The sequence below is a fragment of the Balaenoptera ricei genome, chromosome 7 (genome assembly GCF_028023285.1).
Source record: "Balaenoptera ricei isolate mBalRic1 chromosome 7, mBalRic1.hap2, whole genome shotgun sequence".
Taxonomy (NCBI): domain Eukaryota; kingdom Metazoa; phylum Chordata; class Mammalia; order Artiodactyla; family Balaenopteridae; genus Balaenoptera; species Balaenoptera ricei.
The window spans coordinates 83,145,333-83,172,547 of NC_082645.1; the positions used below are offsets into that span (position 1 = coordinate 83,145,333).

Sequence of the window (27,215 nt, forward strand, 5' to 3'; positions counted from 1 at the left end):
CCCACAAGTCATGCTTGGGGTGAGGCTGGAGGGGACTGGGAGTGGGAGACATTTGATGGAAGGTTTCGGGTTTTTTTTCCTGCTTACATGACAACGACAAGCATTATATTATCTGAAGTTAGGCAGAATTTCAGTCTTCATCTAGTGAACAGAAACACGAGGGGACGGGGGTGGGACACAATTCCACAAAAAAACAGCCACAGGACAATCAGAAAGATGTTTCCACCTGCGAGCACACGCACACACCATGCGCTTCGGGCTGGGGCCAGAGCACTCTCATTCTGAGAACAATGACTTTCCACTGTAGGTAATCGTGTGTCAGATTAGAAAGGATGTCAAGAATCAGATGTCTGTAAGAGTCAGTAACACCGTCCTGTCACTTCATATGTACTTTATATAAAGTATGCATAGGTAACTGGTTCTGGAGAAATGGAATCATTTGAGTAGATCAGACACAGGAAAAGCGCTTGTTGTATGTGATGAAATGTACTATCATTTAAAAGAAACTTAAACAGAACTTTAAGTAATATCAACACCACCAGCCAAAGTCCCAAGTCCTAAATGTAACAGATGTGGGGAAATTGCTATTTGCCATAGAGTTGTCATTCTCTGCCATTTGGACTTGATGGGTCCAGTCCAGAAAAGAAAACTATCTCAACTCACGAAGCAGGTGCCGTGGGGAGGTAGATAAAGTCTTTGACTCCATCTACCCTTATTCAACCTTTATTCTACTGGCTGGAAAGGGGTTCCAGCCCCTTGTGCTGGCTAAACTTCCTACTAACCACTCGCTCATTTATTCAGAGGCAGTGGCTCAATAAAACTTAATTTTTTGCTGTATTGTTTATCAGCACTTGACCTGACTTCTGCTCCTCTCCTCCTTTAACAGATGATTCCTCTCCCTGGTATGAAAACAAACAAGAATGGACAGATACCTTAACATTCCATTCCACAAAGGTCCGTGATGAGTAAAGGAATTAAGATTGTAGTGCTGTACAAAATTGTCCCAAATGTTCCTAGACCTTTGGGATGTAGCTAAGCTCTGACACAGGCTGCAGTTCTATAGGCCTGGGGTTCTTGTTCCTAAGGTTGCTGTGAGCTGGACAAGCTTCAGATACAGCAGACTTGCACTAGTTTATTCTGGTCTCTTTAGTCATTTTGCAGAAAAACTGTGGGCCTCTGCATGCCAACCCCAAGGCGTATATATATATATATATATATATATATATATATATATATAGTCGTGATAAGGTATATATATATATATATATATGGTCGTGATAAGAAGGTGAGGGAGGGTGAGGCAGGAGGACCAAGGAGATGGAGTAATAGAGAACTTTCTGCTCCTCCTACATGAGTCAGGTTGGGGACAGAGCGGGGTACATGCTAGGATAAATGGGGCTGCAAAACCAAAACTAATAGGAGTTAGCTAATGATGTCATATGGCTGCTTACTTCTGAGAAATAGGCATGAGCTGCTAATTCCAATACCTGTAATAAGCAGTTAATTGAGTTATGTTAATACATTTTAAAATACTTTAATTAAATGCTACAATTAATGCCACATTCAAAAAATTACTTAATTCATAAATATCCAGAAGTTCCTCTTTTGCTCCGCAAGATTAAAAGGCATGGTAGTTTAATACAATTCTAGTATTCATTAGCTTTCAAAAGTTTTTAGGAAGCAGAGTAGAAAGCTTCTGTTAAGAGTTAGTTCATTTAGAAACGGAACGTGCTATAGATCAGAAGAAGCTCTTAAGCCTAAATGTTAATTTAAAAACTTTACTCATGTTCCCCAAATATCCATACTGAGAATATGAGTTCTGATCTGTTCTTAAAAAAAAAAATAGTAAGAGGTTTGATCTCAGAATGAACTGAAATACAAAGATTTTGTTTTAATTCGAGCCCTTGAGCATGCACTCATGACATGTATGATCCCTAACTCTTCAGCATATGCAGTTAGAATTGGGTTTGAATGCCAAGTTGAAAGTTTTTGAGTGTGTCTAACATATTTTAACCACCACGCTGAGGAGTTTGAGACCAGCTGCTGACATTACATGCACATGGAAGGCACTGGGGGGCTGCAGGGAGACTATATGTCTTACAACGACAGACAGGACAAATTATCCTTGCTTGATTGCTCACACACAGGGAACTTCCAAGGGGAAGAGAGTTCTCACTGCCTTTTTATCTAGCTCCTGGCTTTCTCATTTTCCTCTGGCTTCACCGCAGGTGCGTGGTACCTGCAGTAATGGCTTACTTTTTCCACTTACCATTTTCATCTACAGCAAGTACGCAAGCCCCTTTGGCTAGCAGCTCCTCAACGACTACCTTCAAGCCATTGCGCGCAGCAACGTGGAGGGGTCTAAAAAAGACAACAGCGAGCATCAACTATGATATATATTTGTGTGAGAATGTGGCATTTGGGGTAGTCTGAGTGGCTAAAAGGAAGAAAAGACTTGAGAATCTATAAATAGCACATGAATATTATTACTTTTTCAAAAAAAGATATTTGTTCACCACATCTTTTCCAGGTGCTAATGATCCAACTGTTCTTCCACGTTGGCCCAAATTTCTCTGCAGATATTACAAATACTCTACACCTCAAACAACCTTAGTGACAGGACACAAGAAGCCAGAAGAAGAACTCAAGCTCTGTGTGTTTTCTAGAAGGTTCTTTACCCCTTGCTTTCTAGGTCAGCATTTGAATCACTGTTTCACACAGTTCATCAGTATGACTGGTATCACTATCACCCATATTACATAATCTTAAACCTCCTTGTTATTACTAAATACACTAAATGATGTTTTATTGAATTTAGAATACCTTAAAGAATAATATCATACCCAATATATTCTGCTATGCTGCTTAAGAATCTTAATGAAAAAAAAATCCTAATATTCCTTTGCCCTTAAAACGAACGCATAGGTAATTTCCCAAAATGGAAAATGAAGCAGCTTTCGGGTCTTTCACGCTAAGGATTACACTGAATTATATTAAAATATAATTAAGAAAATAGCTTAGAAATGCTTCAAATGTATTCTGGGAACCTGATTTATAAAACCTGTTTTCCATTTATAGTTATGTGACCTTAAACTTCACGAAGGAGAAGCCAGGTCTGTGTCTTTCACCACTGCGTTCCCAGCTCTAGCCTGGCATACAGCAAATTCTTATTGTTTGTTGAATAAATGACTATGAATCTGGGACTTAGTCAAACTTTAGTAGCCATACTTACGTCTGCAGTGCATTGTTTTTTGCATTAATAAGGCTCTCGTCTTGTATCTTGTCAAGTATTAACAAGGCACATTTTTCATGACCCTAATGAAAAAAACAAAAGATAAGAAACATGGGACAGAGATACAGAAAAGTTCTGGAAAAATCACTTCATTATGCTTTAAATTTAAAATGTATGCCCTGTCTAATAACAAAATAGGCTATTTTCTGAGTAATTCTTTTTTTCTTCTGAAAGCAAATGGTTAAACAGCCTTAGATTTTCAAAGATTCTAAATAAGGTCTATTAGGACTTGATTAATATAAATCTGATCTAAAATATTGTTATTTCTACGATAACTTTTAGAATTAATGTCCAGAGAGCTGAAGCAGAAGCTAGCTCAGCTAGGGCAGCTGGTAAACAGAGAGTAGAATTAGGAGTGTCCTTTAAATTCTTCAACAATGCTTTTTAAACACAAGTCAAGTCCCATATCCTTCCTCAAGCCTTCAAATACCACCTCAGTGATCCTCTCACTGGAATTCCCATTGTATCTGTTATCTGTATCATTCATCATCACTGGCTGCCTTATATTATGAAGAGAATCTTTTTCAGGAAAGGTCATTCTTTTCTTCCTCATCCAGAAGATACCTCTGTATCTTATGACTAATGATGGTTGATAATTTTTAAAAAATCAACTGATGAATCAGAGACACTTTCACAATTTCAGGCCTAGTGCCCTGTTAAGGGGTCGCCACTTCTTAAACCCTGGATACTCGAAATGTGGCCCACAGACCAGCAACATGAGCTTCTTCACCTGGGACTTAGAAATGTTGAATCTCAGGCTCCCATCCAGCCCTCCTAAATTAGAATTTGTACTTTAACCAGATCCTCAGGCAATTCATTTGCACAATAAAGTCTGGAAAGCACTGTACTTATACTCACAAAAACACAAACCTTGAAATGAATTTCATGAACCTGAGCACTTTTTGTGGTTTCCAAAGGCTTCTCAGAGCATGAAATGAGAAAATGCAACCAATGAAAGGAATAGCTGAGACTTCTGGTACCACTGGGTATAGATAACACCTTTAATACTACAACTATATTGAAACAAACCACCATCACTGGTGATAACTGGCATCATACTATAATGCCTTATAAGAGAGACACTTACAAAGGTAATTTTAGAAGTGTCCATGGAGTTTTCATTCTGATGTACTGCTGGCGGAGGGTAAATGGTTGTAACCTTATTATGGGGCAATTTGGTCTTAAAAATGTTCATAGCCTTAGACTCACTTATTTCACATATAGGAATTTATTTAGATTATTATTATCTACACTTAGCATTATTTATAGCAGCATATATTTGAAAACAAGTGAATGTTTAACAATAGGGGATGGGTTGAATAAAGGATGGCACAGCCCTAAGGCAGAATACCACACATCTTCTAAAACATTATAATATATGATGTCTAAAAGAAAGATATTCATAATATATGATTCAGTAACAAAAGCAGGTTGTCAAACAGTATGATCCCACTCTCATAAAATCATACATTTATCTTCTACAGAAGCAGGAACCTTGAGCTATATGTGAACACGATGCTATTGAAAAAAACAAGCACATTCTTTGCATTGAACTATGCACCAGAAAAAAGGGGAGAATAGAAGCATACATGAGTACATTTATTTGCCTCATAGGAGAGTATTTTTTGGCTGTGTTATTACAATGTCTTCACGTGGAACAAAATGAAAGCATGTGGAACTGATAACTGAGCTCCTAACCTGTGTTTAAAAGCAAAATGTGGTGCCACAACCATGAAGACAGATACAGTGGCAGCATCAAGCCAGACTGTGGCAAGACTTCAAGTGGCAAATGCCATGAAAGGCATAGCCCCTCAACCCTTGTGTGCATCTGCCCTTTGCTTCCCTCCTTCAGTTCCACTGAGAGTGACAACAGACATCTTAATTAAGAGCCAGGATACACACTTCTGAGATAGATAGATTTAGGTATTACTGTTATTATCATTATTATTATTATACTAAATAACAGTGTTTCAAATTCATTTACATACTTTACTACTAGCCAAATGTAAGGGTGTGTTCAAGTCCTTATCCTTTACAGTCAGGTCAGCCTGGGCACTGTTCACCAAAATATCTGCAGAAAAAGCCAAAAGAAAGTTACTCAGACTACATGTTAATTACATGCATTTTGGAGAAGTTACTACCAAAACAATAACACATTTAAATTTGTACAGCTCGGGCTTCCCTGGTGGCGCAGTGGTTGCGAATCTGCCTGCCAATGCAGGGGACACGGGTTCGAGCCCTGGTCTGGGAAGATCCCACATGCCGCGGAGCAACTGGGCCTGTGAGCCACAACTACTGAGCCTGCGGGTCTGGAGCTGTGCTCTGCAACAAGAGAGGCCGCGATAGTGAGAGGCCCGCGCACCGCGACGAAGAGTGGCCCCCGCTCGTCGCAACTAGAGAAAGCCCTCGCACAGAAACGAAGACCCAATACAGCCAAAAATAAATAAATAAATAAATAAATAAATAAATTTATTTATTTAAAAAATTTGTACAGCTCACAAAATCATATTTAATATTATTAAAGAAAAAAGGAGCAATTTATTGCCATAGCTGTTCTATTCAAATCCAAGGTCCATAGGCATTAATTTTAATTCCCTTTACAATTTTGTTATTTGCAGATAAAATGATCCTGTTGTTCTATTTGGTTTCTAAATGTTGAGAGATTTCACCGCGGAAAGGTTGGCTCGGTTTGACAAAGTCCCTCAATAACCAAGTTAACAGGGGACTGAAGATGACTAGCAGGGAGATGAGGTGGCCTAAATAAAACGCTGGTCTTTTTTCACATGTATAAACCAAGAGGATGACCAACTGCTCGATTTTACATGCCTCTGGTTTTGGATAGGCATAAACTCGAAGTCCACAAGTCAAGCACGTACCCACAGCGCTGGCCTGCCCGTTCTCAGCAGCCATCATCAGTGCTGTTTTCCCTGAATTGTCTGTTGCATTCACTTGAGCGTTGTGTCTCAGAAGAAGCTGCAAGCACTCCACGTGATCAGCAAATGCTGCTGCATGAAGTGGTGTCCTAACGATTTAAAACAAGTACGATTTTAACTTCCTGTAAACTTAACACACTCTCTTTCTATATATGCCTGAGAAACATGTGCGTGGTATCATCTTAGGGATTTAAAACTTATCAGCTTACAGAAGTGGTGATCAGGTTCCCCCAAAGGCCATTCCGGGTGGACACTGAAGTGTCACCGATGTGAACGGCACCACTAGTTTTGGGGGGTGTAGGAAGTGGCCCTGATAATAAAATTAGCATCTTTACTGACCCTTCAATCTTGAGTTCCAGTGACTTCTCTCTCATCTTTGATAAACATACTTCCAAAATTAAGCTTTAAATGTGTAAACAACTGGCTATTTTTTAAAAAGCCTACATCATTTAATGTGAATAGTTGATTTCTTTGGGAGGACAATTTGGCATGATTTATCAAAATTAAACACTATGACCTTTGAACCAAAAAAATTCCACTTCTAGGACTTTATCTCCCAGATACACTTGGTCACGTGAACAGACAAATGTACTAGACTGTTCACTGCACCACTCTTTAAAATACCAAAATTTTGAAACAACCAAATATTCTTCAAAGCAGAACAGGCTGATTAAATTATAACATATCCAGTCAATGAAATAATATGCAGCTTTAAAAAGAATATGGTAAATATACATGTTCTGGTATGGAAAGATCTCCAAGATATGCTAAAAGCAGAGCATTTCTATAGCATGTTCTCATTTGCATAAAAAGAATAGAAGCATATATATTTTTATATATTTTTGTAGCTATGTATAGAAAATATTTGGGAGAATATAAAAATTTAGAAAGAACAGTTCAAAGTGGATTTCTCAGTGGAAGAGGCTGGGGTTTCTGGGCTAAGAGGGTAATTTCTTTAAATTATATATCGTTTATTATACTTAATTTTTTAAAACCATGCTTTTGTATTACTTTTTCAATTAAAAAACATAGATGTTTGGCCACTCTGCAACCACAAAGCAGACTAAGATTCAAGACAAGAGCCATGCCATCCTGGGATCACTTACCTGCCTTTGTCATCTCTACAATTGACAATACTGGAATCTATGGCCCCAAGTAGCAATGATGCACAATTCTCATGATCATTTATTCTAAAATGAAAATAGATTTCAAATTTTAAAATCTTGCTCTCTAAAAAATTACATATCCCCTCCTACTCCATCTTCCTATGCACTATATGTTTAATAATCTGACACATTAAAAAAATCTGATGCAAATATCTGTGGTCTGTGTTTAATTTACGATTAAAGAAGACAATTTAGGTCATACAAATAAACTTTCTCTAACACATTATGAAGTGGGTAGTCTCTACTCTCAAGAATTCTCAGAACTGGACTTCCCTGATGGCGCAGTGGTTGAGAATCCGCCTGCCAATGCAGGGGACACGGGTTCGAGCCCTGGTCCGGGAAGATCCCACATGCCGCGGAGCAACTAAGCCCGTGCGCCACAACTACTGAGCCTGCACTCTAGAGCCCGTGAGCCACAACTACTGAAGCCCACGTGCCACAACTACTGAGCCCGTGTGCCTAGAGCCTGTGCTCCGCAACAAGAGAAGCCACCGCGGTGAGAAGCCCGCGCACCACAACAAAGAGTAGCCCCCACTCTCTGCAACTAGAGAAAGCCCGCGTGCATCAATCAAGACCCAACGCAGCCAAAAATAAATAAATTAATTAAAAAAAAAAAAGAAAAATCAGAACTGCCTGCCTGATGAACTATTAAATAAACTTTGTATCACCTAAATTGTCTTCTTTAATCATTTTAACAGTTTTGCCGATGAGAATGAGATTCAAAGCTGACTACTAACAGCCTGCAAGAAAGACACACAGGCAAGGTGCCTGCTGAACCCTTTGAGTTCATTGTTCCTCTTGTCATTATCGAGGGCCATGGGTAAGTCACTCTTAGATATGAGCTCTGCTCACTTGCGTGCAGCTTTCCAATCCAAACAAACTTTACCCAAAAATTATTAAAAGAAAGGGTTTATTAAAGTTCCCGGAGAGCTTCTGGGATCCTGGAAAGGTTCTGGGACAATTATATTGGGAGTCCATCGCAGAGGGCAGCAGCCAAAGGACCATCGTGGACCTCGAGGTAGGTCCATAGCATAAACCACTGGGGGACATGGGGAAATAAGATAAGGGATTCAGACTGTCTTGACCAATGGCACATCAAAATCTCAGTGGGCACGAGTTAGACCACTGAAAGCCATTAGAGCATCTGCCACTATGAAGAAATCTTCTCGTGAAAAGAGCAATAGATCTATAGTTAATGAGAATCTCAGAAGCCAAAGCCTCAAAATTGGTGGGCACAGATCAAGCACTGAAAAGCTATTACAGAGCTTGCACCTAAATCTAATTCTCCTGTGCTGGGTTAAGTTGGTAATGGAATGGTTTAGATTGACACTAGGTCACCCAAAAACCTCAAGAAAATTTCTATGCTATGAAGTACGTTGTAAAACACCACAAAATCCCCAACCCAGCAGCACATCTCTTAGGTATTAATTTGGCTCCAAGAAACTCAGGCTTATTGATTTCTGACCAATAGGTCAGAAAATTCCAGAAATTGTGTGTTTTGTGTTTTCTTAGACATTCATGCCATGACTAAAGAAATAAAATCCCCAAGTTTCAAAAAACTGAGCGCTCTACCTTCCAGCACACCTGCTTATTTTGTCTAAGAACTGTGGTCCTAGACGCTCTATGTTCCAGTTAGACAAGATTATTCATTTAAGAAGTGCACTTGAAAGCAAGGGTTCCCAAATCAATAAACAGAATGGAATACTTATTTTAACTGGTATGCAGAAGCCCCCAGAAGGCTTCAAGATTCCAAAATAGCCTTACTGAAAGATTTATTGCAAAAGGCTAATGAAAAATTAAAGATGCAGAGGTACCTAAAACAAAAGACTATAAGACAAATGTGACCCTACTACTCCCCTCTGCCCTCCTTTACCTGAGTACCCAGGGTCTATTAATCCTCTACCTGAATTGCCTTTCCATTCTGAAAAGGCTACAAGACCATAAGCAAAAGTCTTCTCAAAGTTACTGGCCTTACAGCTGCAACAATTCCAAGGGCAAAAACCTAAAACACTGTTGCACGGTCATCAAAACACCAGAGATTGGTGTCTCATTTGCAATTAACAGGGAAACTGGAAAAAAGATTGCCCTAGAAGGTTTTATGCAAATCCTTGGTTTAATTAAAACAGGCATGTCTTCAGACTTATCAGAATTAAATATAAGGCAGACATACAACTTTTATTCTACCTAGGTTTACTAAAAGTCAAGTAAGCCCATGTTATCTCTGTTACAGAATTTGTCAGCAAGAAAAATAACCTAAGATCATGGTTAGTTGTTTAATGTCTCATGAAATTTTCATGACTAATCTAAACATAATTGTTAAGAACTGTAAATTAAATAGATGTAAGTAAGATAAAAGTTTATAAATGAACTTTTCAACAAGTATGCTTTATGGTATGTCTACTTTAAAGTTTCCAAAATGCTTTTGGTAAGTTGAAACCTTAAAGCTACACTGAGATAAATTAAATAATGGATATTCATTGAATATCTACATCATTTCCAAATAAGATAAAATACTGAAACTTACTCAACATAAGTTTATCCACTTTTGGCTTCCTTTTACAGAGGACCTAAGATATTTGGTTCTATTAGTAAACATGTTTTGTGCCATGCTGAAAAATTTACTATAAGGAAGAATATACTTTAAAAATTAGGAAGTGTATTCATAAATTTGCCAATCCACAGAGTGCTACTGTAACACAGCCCACAATTGCTTATTTCTTAGTTTTAAGATTTAAAATTAAGGATTCTAAGGGTTAATAATTTTAGTCAATTAAAACTAATTAGAAATAAGGGTGAAAGAAAACAACTGTATATGAAAAGTCGGTAAGAAAAGTAGAATATATTTTTTGGATAAGAAAACGTATGAAGGACATTTTTGTTATCGTTTGTTCATTTTATTTTGTTTTGGTAAGGGAAAAGAGAAAGTAACTTTGTCTTAAAGTAAAATGACTGGTTATTCCAGAATTGGAAAAAAGGGGAAAAATAGGACAAAATCTGACTGGATGTAAGAAAGTTGTAGAAGATTTGTGGAAAGGAATCTTGGAAAAGGAGTTTTATGTGTGGTTGAGTTGGCTAAGATTGGAATGGACTTAAGTTTTTAAAACATGAGTTTTTTTTTTTTTTTTTAATCTTTATGATCCTCTTTATTTTTTTTTTAAATGTTTTTATTGGAGTATAATTGCTTTACAATGGTGTGTTAGTTTCTGCTTTATAACGAAGTGAATCAGTTATACATATACATACATCCCCATGTCTCTTCCCTCTTGCGGCTCCCTCCCTCCACCCTCCCTATCCCACCCTTCTAGCTGGTCACAAAGCACTGAGCTGATCTCCCTGTGCTATGCGACTGCTTCCCACTAGCTGGCTATTTTACATTTGGTAGTGTATATATGTCCATATACACTACCATATATACACTACCATAAAAAATGAGTTTTAATATCAAAAGTACAGTAAAGCAAAATTAGAATTTGGTTTTCTGTTAAAAAGACAAAGTTTTTTTTTTTTTAAAGATTACTGGTGTGCTCTTAATAAGAAATTATAAACAAAGGTTTTTCTTTACCTTTTAAATAATCTGCCTGAAAAGCAAAGATTTTGTGTTTCACCAAAATAATTTACTGTGCTTCACACTGACTTTACCCGGTCTTACTTAAGAAAAACCAGTCTTCTCAATATTAACAGAACTAAGGTTTCTGTTTGTTTTTGTTTTTAACTGCTATGTAATGTTCTGTATTTACCTTTAAAGTCTTTAACTGTCACTTTGGTTAAATGGATAATTAAGTATTGTTTCACAGTGATCTATGATCCTATATGATCAAACGTTTTAAAAGCTTTTGATATTTTGATAAACTTTCTAAAATCAAATTCTAAATAAAGTCTTAAACTAACTTTGGGATTTTTCCACAGGGCCCCTAGAATATCTCAAAAGATTTGTTCTCTTCCCTTATCAAAAGAGAAATGTTAAACTAATTATGCTTATTTGACATGTTAAATTACATAGGAAGCATTGTCAAATAAGAAGTGATGTTTAACCTTCTTAGGTTATATTTGTAGGGGTCTATGTTATCTATATGTGTTCCAGAAATTGTATAAAATTCCTAAAAATCTGGTATGTCCTGGTATAATGTTATCAGTCATAATTCCAGTTATCCAGTTATTCCAGTTAAATGTTGGGTGTCACAGAAATAACCAAATTTTCTTGTTAATTCCATTATAATGAACTCTCATCAGATCTTTAACCACAGGCATTTTTAAGTCTTTTATCATCTGTAGACAGTTAATTGTTTTACTCTGATGCTTTTGCAAAAGAGAGATTCATGGAAAAGACCCTACCAAGTACTCCTGACCACTGACACTGCTGCCAAATTATAAAGTGTTGAACTTTGAGTGCATATTTCAAAATTAAAGAAGGCTCCACCTAACACCTAGTCCTCGGCAAATGCCAGAGACCTCAAAATCAAATTGACCAGAAGTAGCTAACACCGAAGTAAACTGTTTCCTCCCAAGATGTTGGATCAAGAATGTTTCTTTCCATTCCTCTTCCCCTCTCTGGCCATCCTTTTCCTTATACTTACACCACGGAGGTCTTTACAATTTTTTTATCCACCTTTTGCCTTGCCCTTGCCTGGAAAGATATATCACTGTTCACATATGTCAGGCCATTGCAAAGGGGGCTGATCTAACCTCCAACCTGTTGGATTTGCTACAATGCTGGTGATCCTGTGGTTTTGCCTACAGAAACTTCCCTCTGATTGCTAATGCCTCAGTTTCTCTGGAACGAACTCACTGAAAAAACAATTCTGGGGAAATGGAGACAGAGTCGCAAGAAATATATAAATAGACCAACTGGCTTAAAGAAGTAGGTCCCTCTTTGGGATCACTTCTTGACGTATTTGATTCTAGCTGGTTTGGTTCATGGGGACCCTGGCTTAAGATTGCCCTGCAAACCTTAGGAATACTTTTACTATTATTAATAATAATTATCTCTCTGGTCTGTTGTGTTCTCTCAAGGTTTTAGGTGAGTGTACGCAGCCATCAATCAGTCAACAAATGGTCTTTCTCCAACTGGAATGATGAATCTGATATCATTTCCGGTGAAATATATACCGAAACACAAAGAGGCAATGGTAACCGAGAATAACTTACAGCACCATCTTTGCTCAAACCTCTTGCTTGGCCAGAGGCTGATCAAAAGGGGGGCTGTCAAATTGATCTTGCATTAACCTTTCCTCAGTAGGTCAGGTGCTGCTGCTCCTGAGAAACCACGTCCGCAAAACGAAACTTAACTTTTAGTTTTCATGTTCTTGTAAATGTTCCATCTGCCTAGAGGTCAGACCATCTAGGTAGCCAGTCCATGAGCACCAAGTTATGTGGGTGATTGCCCTATTCCTATGATACCTCAAATAAAGCCAGATATGTAACCCCAGCCAATCAGCTGGTTTTATTCCTGCTCTTCCTTGTTCCCTATTTTTCATCCTGTAAAAGCTTCCTGTCTCCTGCCCCACTTTGCAGCTCTTTGAACTCTTGAGAGTGGAGACTGCCTGCTTCATGAAGTGTAAAATCAAGTTTGCTTCAATAGTCTTCTTTAATCATTGTAACAGTTCTAAAGGCACACACTCTGTAACCGCTAGCATTTCTTCAGAACCCCCTACTTCGAGGAAGGAGTTTACTGCACGCCACTTACACAAGGCATCATATTAGGTGTTTTGGAGATACAACAAAGTGAAGAAGACATGTTTCTTCAGATTTAAAATCACTCCTACTCATAATCTCTTATCTCTTCTTTTTTGATCCACTTTATACCTCTAATATCTTTCTAATCAAATGACCCAGCTTCATGTGAAGCACAGAGATGAGGCAAAGACAAAGCACTCCCAAGTCTTGGGCCCCCAGGCTGTCCATCACTGCCCAGGTGAACATGGACCCCCAGATGAACACAGGCCCAGGTAACCATGTTCCCCCCAAGCTTACCATGGAAGTCTGTCTCAAAGTCACTGTATTCTCTAAATAATGGTTCACACTATGAGACTGGAGCAAAAATTACGTTTACCAAAAAAGAATTTCAACATTATGAAGAATGGAGAATTACCACATATGAAAAGTCTTACTGGTATAGAATATCTTTCTAGTCATCCACAGGCATATGTTGGTAACCCCAACTTATTTTTAGAATTTGGCAGACAGATGTGAGGTACATCTGAAGAACTCTTCATGAGGTGTGTACTGTGTTTCTCTGTCCACCCCTTCCTGCAGTTTCCCTAGATGGTCTGTGAGCCACCTTGGAACCATGGCACTCCACAAAAATTTCCTAGAAAATCATTAACATTATGGACTGCACTTTGCTATCAGACCTATTTGCCTTTAGCAGTGAAATGGAATATATTGGTCTTATCTATAATCTAAAACCTTTTTTCCTTCCCCAAAAGGCAATTTCTCTATGTGTAGTTTAAAGAATTCAAGCAACACCATTAACTTCCAGCATTTCTACTTACATTGCACAGTGCAGTGGAGTGAAGGGATTACCAGTAAATTTTCGAAAACATTTTTGCTCCAAAAGTACTTCTATGCAGTTTTCATTACCTGCAAGGAATCAAAAGAATTTAGGGAGCTTCCAAGAAAGAAACTTTGTTTAATTCAATCTATTTTTTTCATTAAGTATTGAATTCTGGCCTATGAATTTTCATGAATTAGCTGAACATTCATTCTCCATGGAATAAAATTCACCAAATGTCAAAATGTTATTAACTATGTTCACAGGTGTTCTGAGACATAATGAATAAATAAAACAGTGAAGGCCATATGGTCTGGTGGAGAGAAAGAGAAGAGACCTCATTTATAAGCAGAATAATTCTATGTTACTCTCAGCTCTTAATAGATAGATGCCTAACACAGGTATGCCTCAGTTTGCCCATATTTATAATAGAAAGTTTCCCTTTCACCCATATGAATAGGTTCACTTGTAATTATGCACCCTAGGGAAGGGAAGATGTGAGTGATAGAAAATAGTATTTAAGATAATGCCAGTGAAAGTGCTTTGACTGTAAAACACTATATAGTATTTAAAATGGCACCAAGAACAGTTCCTGGCAAATAGTATGCACCCGATAAGTATTTTTTAATAAGTAGATGAGTGAATGTGAATAATTATTTTCAACAAGATGACAGGTAGTTTTCAAGTCAACTGAATTTAAGTTAGGCCCCAGCTCTATCAGCGTAGTTGTTATGTGACCTGTGAGCCTCAGTTTCCTACATAGAAAAACTCAAAGTAGGAATACCTGCCCTATTGATGTCACAGGATGATGGGAGCTTTACTTGATAAAGGACCTAAATGAGGTTTGTAAAGCAATGTTAAATTGTTAAGGCAAGAAGGTAAAGCTATTTGGCTTTGGAATATAGGTTGTTGCCCTGGAACTTCTTCTCGGCTGGGTTCAGTGCTAAATTAGAGTTCTCTTCCGATCTACCCCAAAATGATATAGATTGGACAATTTTAAGTATTAAAATAAAATCAAACCTTTCTTGTACCTATTAAGAAAAAAAGGTGAAACTGCTTTTAGGGAGAAGCATATGAAGTAATGAATATAAAAATCCCCTAACTTTATGTAAGTTATACTGTTTAGCTTTCCAACTATACCCAACCCTCACTCAAACAGTCCCAAACGCTTCAACCCCTTTATTAGTATGAATTCCCCCAAAGTACCTAGCTTAGGGCAGCATATACCCAAACCATTTCTTAGAGACTATATGAATCTCAATCTAAAGGTCTATGTAGGTAGGACTGGGGATCCTTGAACGACTTTCAGTATTTCAAAGTGCTCGGTGAAGGAGACTCTGGGGAGAGGGGAGCTTAAACCTCAGACCTGGAAGACTGCACTGGAAAGGTGAATTGTTTAGGAGAGAACTGCTCCTCCTCCCCTGCTTGTACCTCGAGAGGCCTAAGAACAGAGAGACCTGCCATACCTACCCCACCCAACTCCAGGGGAGAAAATGTGGATTGTGGCAGGTTTTCCACCTGCCATTATAATCAACACTCTTACTGCGTCTTCCCCTTTCTGTAGGTTTTCCAGTGCCAGATAGCTCTCACAGCTTAACTCTGACGGGGGTTAGGGAGACCTCGCCCATGAGCAGGTAAATTAAAAAAGAAATCACAATCCTCCAATGGCAGTGAGGGAGCAAAACAAAGTTGAACAAGTAGAGAATTTGACTCTTATTGAGGTCAGAACCAATGAAAAAAGGAGGACTGTAATAAAAACATAACGAAAGGTATTAAATTGATACAGTTAAAGCACCATAAAACCTTTGTGGACCCAATAATCATAGTTTCTGAGTGAAAATTTTAATAGAAGAATTGAAAACGGAAAAATAAAACAACAGAAGCAGAATAAGAAATATATGGGAAAATATTCATGTACGCTTAGGGGTAGGAGACCTTCTTAAGCAAGACTGTAAACCCAGGTACCATAAAGGAAAAATCTGACAGATTCAACTATATAAAAGTTCAAAAATCTCTGTATGGAAAAAGACATCGTCAACAAGGAGCAAAGACAAATTGTAGATTGACAGAAAACGTTTGCAACACACATAACACACAGAGGATTCATATCCTAAGACAAGGTGCTCCTACAAATGTGTGAGAAAAGATAAACAACTCAATAGGAAAAAAAAATGAGCAACAGATGGAAAAAGTAATTTCCAGAAGAGGAAATGCAAATACATAAATCAATACACTATTAGACAAGGAAACACAAATTAAAATGAGATACCTTTTTTCTGCCCTTCAGATTGACAAAAATTAAAAAGATGATATCATTTTGGGCTGATAAAAGGTTGGGAAAGTAGTTTTATATTCATATTTGGTGGAGTAAAAAATTATGATATACCAAAGTAATATGGTATAATTTATTAAAATTAAAAAATATACGTGCCCTCATCAATAATTTTACTTCTGGAAACTTATCTGACAGAATATAAGGTCCATAATATGAACACACACACTGCAGCACTGTTTGTAATAGGAAAAAAACCTGAAAACAATTTGAGTGTTCATCAACAGGGATCTGGCTGAATAAATATTAAATTCTGGTATACACACTCAAGACTCATGCATGTCTATACCTATTTATCTGTCTGCTATAAAATACACAACTATTAAAAAGATCAATGTATACTGATACACATTGACTTGTAAGGATATCTGCAATAGAATGTTAAGTACACAACAACAAGAAGAGTTACAGAATGATATTTGTTACATGATTCTAGTTTTAAAAAAATAGATGCACATACATCTGTATTTATTTACATCCTCAAGGGAAAATTATGAAAGATAAACACCAAATTACATCAGAAGGTAAGTTTGGGAATGGAGACAATTTTACTTTAGACGCCTCAGTATTTTTGAAATGTAACAATTAGCATGCATTTACTCTTGTACTCAAATAAGCGAAACACAAATTTTTAAATCTCCTAAGTAGCAAGTGTAACTAAATAAATGGGGACTATGAGACACAAAAAGGAAATACTGAAAGATAAATCATGCATCTACCAGCTGTCAGTTGTGACAGATTATTACATCATATTGTTTTGGTTGATTTTAGCTGTATTATTTTAATTCCTTGTAGGATCCCTGGTTGTCTCATATAGAGAAGAAACCCTGATTAAAACTGGTTATTTCAGTTCATCAGAAGTCCTGATTAGGAGTTAAAGGTTATTGATCAACAAAAAGGGTAAAGTGAATTTTCACTCCATTATGGCATCATGGTAGCCACGGAGGGAAAAATATCAAAAAAAAAAAAAAAAAGGTATCTTTTTTGAGGTATCTGAATGCAGAAAGATTGGAAACTCTGGTTTACAGCTTGACGCTTTGTTCCCACCTCCTCTGAGATCACAGTGGTGTTGGGGCAGGAAGTCTGATGGAATTCAGCCCAGTGACAGTTAACTCACCGTTGTAACAAGCCCAGTGCAGCGGCGTGTAGCCCTGGTTATCTTTGAAAGAACAGTCCTCCTCGGAAAGTGCTATCTGCAGCAGCTCACTCAGCCACGTGGCGTGGCCCCGAGCAGCCGCATAGTGCAAGGGTGTCCTCCCTCTGGAGTCTTTACACAGAATCGACACTTCTTGTTCCAGCAGCATTTGCACACATTCCTCATGTCCTGTCATAATCTGATGCGTCGCAATGAAAAACACAACACAAATCTGAGAAGACTCAGGAAGCGAAGCAGTTGGCTAAGGGAGGCTGGGCTCAGAGTAAGTGGACATACGCCAGGGTCTCAAGGGAAACAGACTCTATCCTACTTGGGAGGAGAGAGGCAGGACAACCTAGCAGGATTCATAACAGAAAGGTCTGTGTGAACACCAGCGTTTTAGAAACGTTTCTTGACTCTCCAAACATAACCGTGAAAGGAATCATGATATAGTGGAAAGCATCAGCTTTAAAATCAGGAAGATGTGAGTTAAATTCTGGTTCCCTCTTATAAACCTTGGACACGTCAATTTGTCTCTCTATGCCTCACTTTACCCACCTGTAAATGGGGATAGTAATAATGACCTCACAGCCTGTTGTGAGGACTAATAAAATATGTAAAGGCTCTCAGCCTGCTGTGTGGCCCGCAGGAAGTACCCAAGAAATAAGATCCATGATTATGGCGTTAACCACTCATAGTTCCTCTTCTTTTCATTGATCATGGTGGTCAGCACCATCTTCAAATAGCAATTTTCTGATTTCTGCTTTTGTTTCATTTGGATTATTTGACATGCTTTAAAAAACAGTTCAGCAGGGTGTGTATGAAGAATTACCCACAGGATACATATTTCAGCAGGATACATATTTCAGGTGGGGAATGGGCCTACGTTGTATAAAGAACAATTAAAAATAGCATGGCTACTCAAAACTAGGTAATCATTGGAATAGATTATGACACCTGTACACAGTGGAGGATGAAAAATGATAGGGCAGAAAAACATTTAGTGATATGGGAAAAGGTACTTGATACACTAAGAGAAAAAAAAGCAGGTTCCGAATAGCATCTTCAGTATTCTCTCTTTTTAAAATTTAAGGGCTTCCCTGGTGGCGCAGTGGTTGAGAATCTGCCTGCCAATGCAGGGGACATGGGTTTGAGCCCTGGTCTGGGAAGATCCCACATGCCGCGGAGCAACTAGGCCCGTGAGCCACAATTACTGAGCCTGCGCGTCTGGAGCCTGTGCTCCCCAACAAGAGAGGCCGTGACAGTGAAAGGCCCGCGCACCGCGATGAAGAGTGGTCTCCACTTGCCGCAACTAGAGAAAGCCCTCGCACAGAAACGAAGACCTAACACAGCCATAAATAAAATAAATAAATAAATAAATAATTTAAAATTTAAAACAAATCTATATTTAGAAAAAAAGATTGCTGATATATACACCAAAAAGTGGTTATCTCCAGGAGGTGGGATTACTAGCGATTATGATTTTCTTATTTGTGCTTTTAAAAAATTTTTGCAAATTTCCTATGATGTGCGTGCAATCAGAAAGAACCAATTCTACCAACAGTAGGTGTTCATGTACCTATTATCACAATCAAATGCGACAACTCAAGAGCGGGACCTAAGAGTACCTGCCATTATTTTACCTTTGCAAAAGATTTTGTAATTTTTTTTTTGGCTGACTGAGGTTAATTGGTTATCTCAGGAAACAATTTTCTTACTAAAAATTCATATGGGCAGGGGGAGAAGAAACAAGCTCACTATGAAATTGCTTGACTAAAGCTGAGGAAAATACACATACCCCTCTGTGTAAAGCTGTGCAGCCCATGATGTCAACAGCATCCACATTTGCCTCCTTTTCAAGTAACAACGAAACAGCATCAATGTGTCCATATGCTACTGCAAGCATCAGCGGGGTTCTAGGAAAAGAGGGAAATTAGGCTTTTAAAAAGAAGATTAAAAAAATACTCATCACTTCCAGTGGGAGGATTTCCCTCTCTCCATCTCTCTGTCTCTCTCTTTCTCAGTCTCTCTCCCCTCTCGACAATTGCTTGATATTTTCTGAGTGTCCCCAATTTGCTATCTGCTACCTGGAACAAGCTATCTGCCTCTGGTCTCTAATGGCCACATGGAATGGTGGCAGCGGACTGATCAATACGGGTGGGGCACAGGAAGGTTCCACCTCAAAATGTTCATTTGAATTCCATCATTTTCAGAACTATGTAGCACTGACCAAATATCAAGTGAGTAAGGAGTGTGTATATGTAAGAAATGCTCTTGCTTCTATCAGAGCAGCTCTACCTTCATGGTTTTCTATGTCGGACTTTGGCTCAAGATTTTATTTGAACAAAGCTTCATTGCCTTAAAGAAAAGTCAGACAAGCCCAGAGAGGAAAGATCCAAGTGCTGGGATCCAGGAGGTGAGGTTCCAGCTTTGGCTTCGACATGAACTCATATATCTGGGGTGAGTCACTAGTGCTTTATTGCTCTGCCTTTCCTATTTGTAAGAGAAGACTGGGTGGGAGAACGGGCTAACAGATGGAAAATACTCGGGAAAAACAAACTCGGGAAGGATAAAAATATGAAGGATTTTTACAGTGGAGATAACTTCTTGAGGTCTGTCCTATTCCATTATTAATTTAAAAAATGATACTGTAGCAGCTTCAGAAGAGGGTAAAAATGGATAGAAAGAACAAAGGAGGGAATATTTTAAAAAGGCCAGAGCACATGGCTACGGACATTAAAAAGTTGGCTGTTTTTCATCAAGATATACACACACACACATTTTTCTTGGATATACACTCCAGTGCAAAGCCACTGCATTATTCTAGGACCCTCGTCCATGAATTTCACCCCAATATATACCCCCAACCTAGAATTCAGCAGTCGGCCCTCCTAGCTATTTAACAAATTAACCAGTCACCTGCAGTGATTTGAAATGTCAACCCCAAGCGCATGAACACTTACTGTCCTTTGGCATCTTTCACGTCAACCACTTCTGGGTTGTCTGCAATTTCTAGTAATAGCCGCAAACACAGTGTGTGACCATTAATTACTGAAAAAGAAAATAATGGGCATTCTTTTAACAGACCACACATATCCCTCCAAAGTGAAATTTATTTGGACTTCAAATGGGTGGTTTTCAATTGTTGCTAACAGACATCTCCAGGTTTCCAGGTCGTGCCAGCTGCTGGGCAAAGCACACAATGTGTATGTTACCAACCCATCTTCCCCTTTCTTCCTATAGGGCACTTTGGTCCTCAACTAACTTTTTTTCCTGGTTGCTGTATAGAGGCTTTTTTCCTTAAACAGGACATCCTTTCTTATCTCCTCCTATGGGACTGATCATCTCTCTCCACTTTCCAGTTATCCTTTCTGTTCCTCTAAGAGAGCCTCTCAATTCTGTATAATCATCCTGTGTCTAGCCTGCCTCCAGCCCTTTTTAAAAAGCAGGTCGAAGGGGGAGGAGAAGGCAGAGGAGGAGGGAGAGGAGAGCAAGCGAATGAGAGGAGGGGCAGAAGGGAAGAGGAGCGGGGAGGGGAGCAGAGGAGGGAAAGAAGGGAGACGGGAACAGATCTTACCTCTTTTCCCCATCATTTTACATTCTGAGGTAGACGTTGATGCAGTTATTCTGCTCCAACTGATTAGTGGTGACTTAAAGCAAAACCTCAAGCCGGCAAGGTGTACACGAGCCATTGGCTCACTGCTCATTGATTGACTGGCACTCCCAGGAGACTCACAGATGGACCCCCCAGTAGCTGGAGGACGCCTCCATCTGAGTTCCTCAAATCAAAGCCTTCATTTCTCTGCCTTCTCCCGGCGGCCTCCCCCCCCCCAACCCCCACCCCCCACCCCGTCTCCTCTGTCCCCTTCTCCCTTCCAAGCTCTGACTGGGGTGCAGCAGGCTGTCACCCTGCCCCTCCTCACCCAGCTGCCTGGGTAGGGACTGGCAATGGGCAGGAAGTGTGGCCCCAACCTTGGGTTGGCCTTGACCGGCCAGGGCAGAGCCCACACAGGGCAGGGCAAGCACCAGGCAAGATGCTTCTTTTAGGAGCTGCGGTGCCCCAGGGCCCGGAAGCAAACCTCCGGGGACGACAATCCCTGAGGTAAGGTACTTTCCTCCAGCTTGTTGAATGGAACCCACAGCCTTACAAAAGACATGGCTTTCCATTCAGGGAGTAGGACGCGAACAAATATGTTTAAAATTCCAAACGTGACCTTCTCTCCTCTCTGAACAATGAGAATACCATAAAATACATTGCATTAACCTCGTTATGGATGTGGAGAGAGAAGGGAATAGATGCAGCTATGTTAGGTTGATAGAGGCTCTTCTAAGAGCTGCGTTTTACAGCCCTTTTTATTGCATGCCAGTCACGAGAGAAGGTTAATTTAACAAAGACACATTTTTCAGGGACAATACGTATTAGAATTAGCTCACATTCATCGACACCACTCAATTTAACTACAGGAATAATACCCACATTTTGTAGACACTGCATTCAGCTAATGCTCAGCAACATCCCATTTATGTACCTCAGGAGGAAATTTAGTGGAAATATTGTTGTTGCTGTTGTTTTGCTTTTTGTTTTAAAAATTACATTAAATCTGTTACCAATGGTGAAATATGCAAGGGGTTTAATGTATGCTCAAAAGTAAATAATTAGCAGAGGACTGATAGCTAAATACTACAGGTGGTGGTATTTTATAATGCTCATGAAATGGAGGTACAGCATATTTTGATTGATTCCTCTTTCTATAGCAATTTGATATTCTTTAAACACTCATAATCATAATGGTTCCAAGGATTTTGATTTTTGCCTAAACAGAAGAAGGGGGGAAAAATCATCTAAGTTTGTATCACTCATTCATTATGCTGGAGAGCAAACCAATTTCTTCAGTAGTGTGTCTTCTTTTGGGGGGGGCGGTGAGGGGGTGGGAGGTGAGGCCGTGTACAGTAGCTTTTTGAACTTAGCTAATAGCCCTCAGTAAATATAATTCCCCCTTATCGTAAAAGTGTAGCTACCCTAGGATTCTCGTTGGCTTCCCACAAACTATGTTTTTCCGCAGTTGCCTTCCAACAAAAAGATGCTACCATCTCCTTTAGCTGTGCACTGCCAAGTCCAGCTTTGTTTCAGACTAGCTCAGCCTCTCCCTGACTATGAGTGACAGCCATTTCTCAGGCTGCTCAAAGACCACAACTGTCATTACAACTATCTGTGCCAAACCCTCTAAAATCCATCCTGGCTCCTCCTCCTCACTGTACTCTCAGGATTTGAAACAAAAAAATTGGCATCTCAAATGAGCTGGAAAAGATTCTGGAGAAGCAGATTCTCAAAGCACAGGCTAAAGCTTCTGCACAGCAGACATTTTGTGGAGAACAGAGTCAAATGACAGCCTGCATCTTTTTAATGAATGACACGAGGGAAACCCAAAAGGAGTGAGTCCTCTTGACCACTAGGGGGCTCCATTGGACCGCAACCAATATCACAGCGGCAAATGAGTGACAATGATTATTCTTCATTGTTTACCTGTTCACAAGGGTGATTTTCCACAATCAAAATAGGCCCTTTGTAATTGTCAGGAAGTACATGGTAACTGAAGCACAATGCTTGCCTTCATAATAGGCAACTACTATTTAAAAAGGAGAACTAAATGTAAACTTTAAGATAACACCAAGAAAGCCTAGAATACCAAACTTTATAATAATACTTATAAATAACAAAAATACCAAAAAGACTAAATGTGATTTTGGGAAATAAGAATTTATAATTTAACCATACCAACCATTGCCAAAGTTTTTTCCAGGAACAATCATTTCCAGATAATTAGGCAACACCGTGTTTTTCAATCTCCATATTGTTTTTCTTCAGTGGTTTGGAAATTCAGGGATGTGGATGGCAATACTTCCACAAAATCTAACATTCCAAGAACATTTTCCCAAGTACAAGAATCATAAAGTCTTTCGAAAACTGCTTTCACTCCTTTTCTTCCTCAATACATCCATTATTTCATGGTTATTTCTCTTTATAAGATGATACCTGCTTTCCTGATCAAAGGCCATTATCATTGAATTCCTGAGTCCAAAGGAAATTATGCCTTAGCTGAGCTAGAAACTCTTCCACATTACCTTTACATCTGTGTATATGTCTAGAAGTGTCCGGACACAGTTTTATTTTATGTATGTTGAAGAAAAGTCCCAGAAAAGGCAAATTACTTACTTCTTGAAAAATACATGCACTTTTTAAGAGTCCCTATTTTTACACCTGATGCATCAAGAATCAGAGCAAAAGTGAAGAAGTACCATTTGGGCTGCACAATAACGTACTGAGTAGACTGCTGTATGACAACTCCTTTTATGAAGTAGCTGTGAAATATCATTAATTTTGTGCTTCGAAATGCTGTGTGATTTTATTCTATGTAATTTATCTGCAGATCACACTACACCTTGCCCTTTTTTCAGAAAGTTTTGTGACTGCCATTGGCCAAAGGTTCTCTTTGGAGTTAAGGAGAAGGCCAGATGCAGCACAGAGGATTTTTAGGGCAGAATGATGGATACATGCCATTATACATTTGTCCAAATTCATAGAATGTACAACACTGAGAGTGGACCCTAATGTAAACTATGGACTTTGGATGATTATGGTGTGTCAATGTAGGTTCATCCATTGTAATAAATGTTCCATTCTGGTGAGGGATGTTGATAATGGGGGAGGCTATGCACATGTGGGAGACAGGGGGTATGTGGAAAATCTCTGTACCTTCTTTTCAATTTTCCTGTGAACCTAAAACTGCTCTAAAAAAAAATTGTCTTTAAAGAAGAAGGCCAGAGGCTCTCTGGCCATAGAATACCAGTTGTCACCAAGTGGATAGTAAGCCAAAAGCATTTTGGAAGAGTGTAGGCATGTTTGATGTAGAAAGAAAATAGATATTTTAACAATTGGGATGAAAGAAAATGCTGCCATCCTTTTACTTGAACTTATAAGTGGGCCACAAAACTAGGGTAACCAGACTCTTGACAAGACCTACCTGAGGCATGAAGTGGGGTTCTTTTGGTTACATTGTCTTTCACAAAGATGGACGCACCCTGATTGATAAGTGCTTCCACACATTCTGTGTGTCCCTTAAAGGCAGCCAGATCCAGAGCAGTGCGGCCTTTCTCATCCCTGATGTCCAGGTCCACCAGCGACTGCAGAAGGACTTCCAAGGCCTGGTGGTGCCCATTGTAGGCCTGCAAAGGAGAAACCAACCACTCAAATGCCTGCTCACCTTAAATCCCACAACAATCCACGTGAGGGGCTAAGGCTCTCAGATCACGCATGGAGACCACTCCAAAGAGCACATCAGAAAGATGCTTGGAATAATTATTGAAACACAGGCAAAACCAGAGTTAGATGGAAAAATTATAACGCACAGACCTCACAGTTACATATGCATTTCTTCATGTTCTTTCTCTTTTGTCAAATAATTTATTCCAAAGGTACTAAATGTATCAATGTATTCTTATATTTATATCTATTGATCTAATAATCTAATGCAGACTAATAGCTGAATGAATTAATATATTTTTTCATCTGCCAGTTCAGTCCTAAACCTATTAACACAATCAGAATATTTTTTCAGGAGACTTTTCTGTTAAACCTCGAGGGAAAAAACCACTAAAAACACTGTGGACTTTGTAATTCAACAGAGGCATAGTGACCTTCTGCCACAGTCCAACATTTTAAATTTCAACCTCGTGATCCTAGGTGAGTTTCTTAATTTCACTTAGACTTTGTTTCCTCATCTATAAAAGAGAGCAATAAAAGCTGCCTTCCAGAGAAGACGAGAAGAGATAAAATCGCACAGGATTTGCATCGTGTCTTATACATAGTTGATGCTTCCTCTTCTCTCCTCTGTTTCCTCCACTGATTATAATGAAAACATAAAACCAATTATGGAAGTATATTCCATACATCAGTGCCAAGTTCAGACCTATTGTGAAGTCTTATGCTGCATTAAAGTTAGGAGGCTTCATACTAAAACACAAAACTAAAAGCCCGAAAGGTAATTTTTACTAAGTCTATAAGGTAAAAAAAAAAAAAAAAAAAAAATGTATATGCACATATAAGGCCAAGGACATTGAAATAAAAGAAAGAAAACAGATAAGGATACGGTGGGGGTGGGAATTTGGTGGAGGGAAGTAAAGAAGGAGACAGAGGAAAAGCCTGTCCCCAGTGTCGTCAGCAGCCAAAGTTTCCTCTTATGTCTCCTGCACTTTCTGTTTTTCTACTGCAGCAATTACTCAAGGCACAATTTATTTGAAAAACGGCTTAGCACAGACAAAGGACTAATTTCCTTAATACACAAAGAACTTATACAAACTATTTTAAAAACTAGGAAAATGTGTAAAGGACATGAAAAGTCAGCTCACAGAAAAAGAAATATAAAAGGTCAATACATATACGAAAAAAAACCATGTAAATTTTTAGGGTACTATTTTTCAACTACCAAATGGCAATGATTAAGTTTGGGCATGTCCAGTATTAGATAAGACCTGGTGAAAAAAAAGCAATCTACGCTCTGGTGGTGGGAGTATATATTGGTGTGACATTTGTGGAGGGTGATTTGACAAAAATCTATCAAAAATTGTAAAAGAAAGTTGAAAATAGTACATATAACAATTTTATAAAAAGCAAATATATCCAGATATACACATATCTGTATCTATGTATATTTCTGTATTCATTGAAAATTTTAGAAGGATACAAAGGAAACTGTTAACAGTGGTTACCTCTAGAAATGGGAGGTAAAGTAATGAACATGTGGACTCATTTCACCTTATCTTTTAAAAAACCATTTGAATGTTTTTCCCAAGTACATGTCAACCACAACAATAACAAAAACTAGATTAAAAGGACCCACAAGATTTAAGATGCTGATAGGAACTGTTTTTAAAACTTTCTCATTATATTATTTTTGTGAATGATTATGATCATTATGCTACATATTAAACATATATATGTAGTATAATAACTCATATGCTGATGAATCCCAAATTTATATCCCAGTTCTAACTACTTCTTTTACTTTGCAAGACATATATATTCAACTGTCTACTGAAATTTCCACTTGAATACCTAATATGCATCTCAAGCTTAACATGTCCCAAACTGAGTTCTTAATTTCCCTCCTAAAATTTGCTGCATCTCAGTAAATGGCAATTTTGTTCTAGTTGCTCAGGCCCAATATTTTGGCATCCTCTTCGTCTTCCCTCTTAAGCCCAGGGTTGTGGCCCTGCACAAGGGCTCTGGGACACTGGGGCAAGGGGGTGCTGACAAGTAGCTTCCCCACCCCTTCCCACTGCCTTGCCATGCCCTGGTACAGGGATGTGTCTGCTGAGAGGAAGGGACACTTTTGCTAACCACACAGAGGTGTCATCAGGTTCTCGGGCATCCGGCAGGAAATATCTATCCATATCCCTGTTGTAATTCACACACAGGTGTTGGGTGACTAGTAGCAGCCCTCAATGCCACAATCATCTCTGCTTCCAAGCCATAATCATCTCTACTCTTTCTTTAAAATATATCCAGAATCTATCCAGCTCTCACTATACCACATCCTCTGTGGCCAGGATTATGGCAAAAGCTTCCCTTTCCATCCTTGCCCTCCTGCAAACTGTTACTGAACAGCCACAGGATGAAATCTTTTAAAACTCAAGTTGGATATAGCACTCCTTGATGAAAACTCATTGATAATTCCCTCACTGATAATAAAATCCCAAACTTCTCATGACCATTCAGGCCCTTAGGATTTGGCCTCCCTCGACCCTGTCAATCAGCATAGCCCCTCAGTCACTCTGTTCCAACCACTCTAGCCTCCCCTCTGCACCCCC

The 27,215-nt window shown here is 38.8% G+C and overlaps 1 protein-coding gene across 5 annotated transcripts in view; it reads right to left on the reverse strand.

Moving 5' to 3' along the window:
• Nucleotides 1-27,215, reverse strand: part of ANKRD44 (ankyrin repeat domain 44) — a 329,006-nt gene that overhangs the window by 7,202 nt on the left and 294,589 nt on the right. For all 5 annotated transcript variants that reach the window (XM_059928405.1, XM_059928407.1, XM_059928406.1 and 2 more), the window contains exons 19-28: nucleotides 24,371-24,572; nucleotides 20,312-20,399; nucleotides 19,147-19,264; nucleotides 17,331-17,547; nucleotides 13,883-13,970; nucleotides 7,332-7,415; nucleotides 6,169-6,314; nucleotides 5,281-5,363; nucleotides 3,233-3,315; nucleotides 2,270-2,361 (exon numbers count right to left, since the gene is read on the reverse strand). In XM_059928405.1, coding sequence (XP_059784388.1) covers nucleotides 2,270-2,361; nucleotides 3,233-3,315; nucleotides 5,281-5,363; nucleotides 6,169-6,314; nucleotides 7,332-7,415; nucleotides 13,883-13,970; nucleotides 17,331-17,547; nucleotides 19,147-19,264; nucleotides 20,312-20,399; nucleotides 24,371-24,572 — 1,201 coding nt within the window. The remainder of the gene's footprint in view (nucleotides 1-2,269; nucleotides 2,362-3,232; nucleotides 3,316-5,280; nucleotides 5,364-6,168; nucleotides 6,315-7,331; nucleotides 7,416-13,882; nucleotides 13,971-17,330; nucleotides 17,548-19,146; nucleotides 19,265-20,311; nucleotides 20,400-24,370; nucleotides 24,573-27,215) is intronic.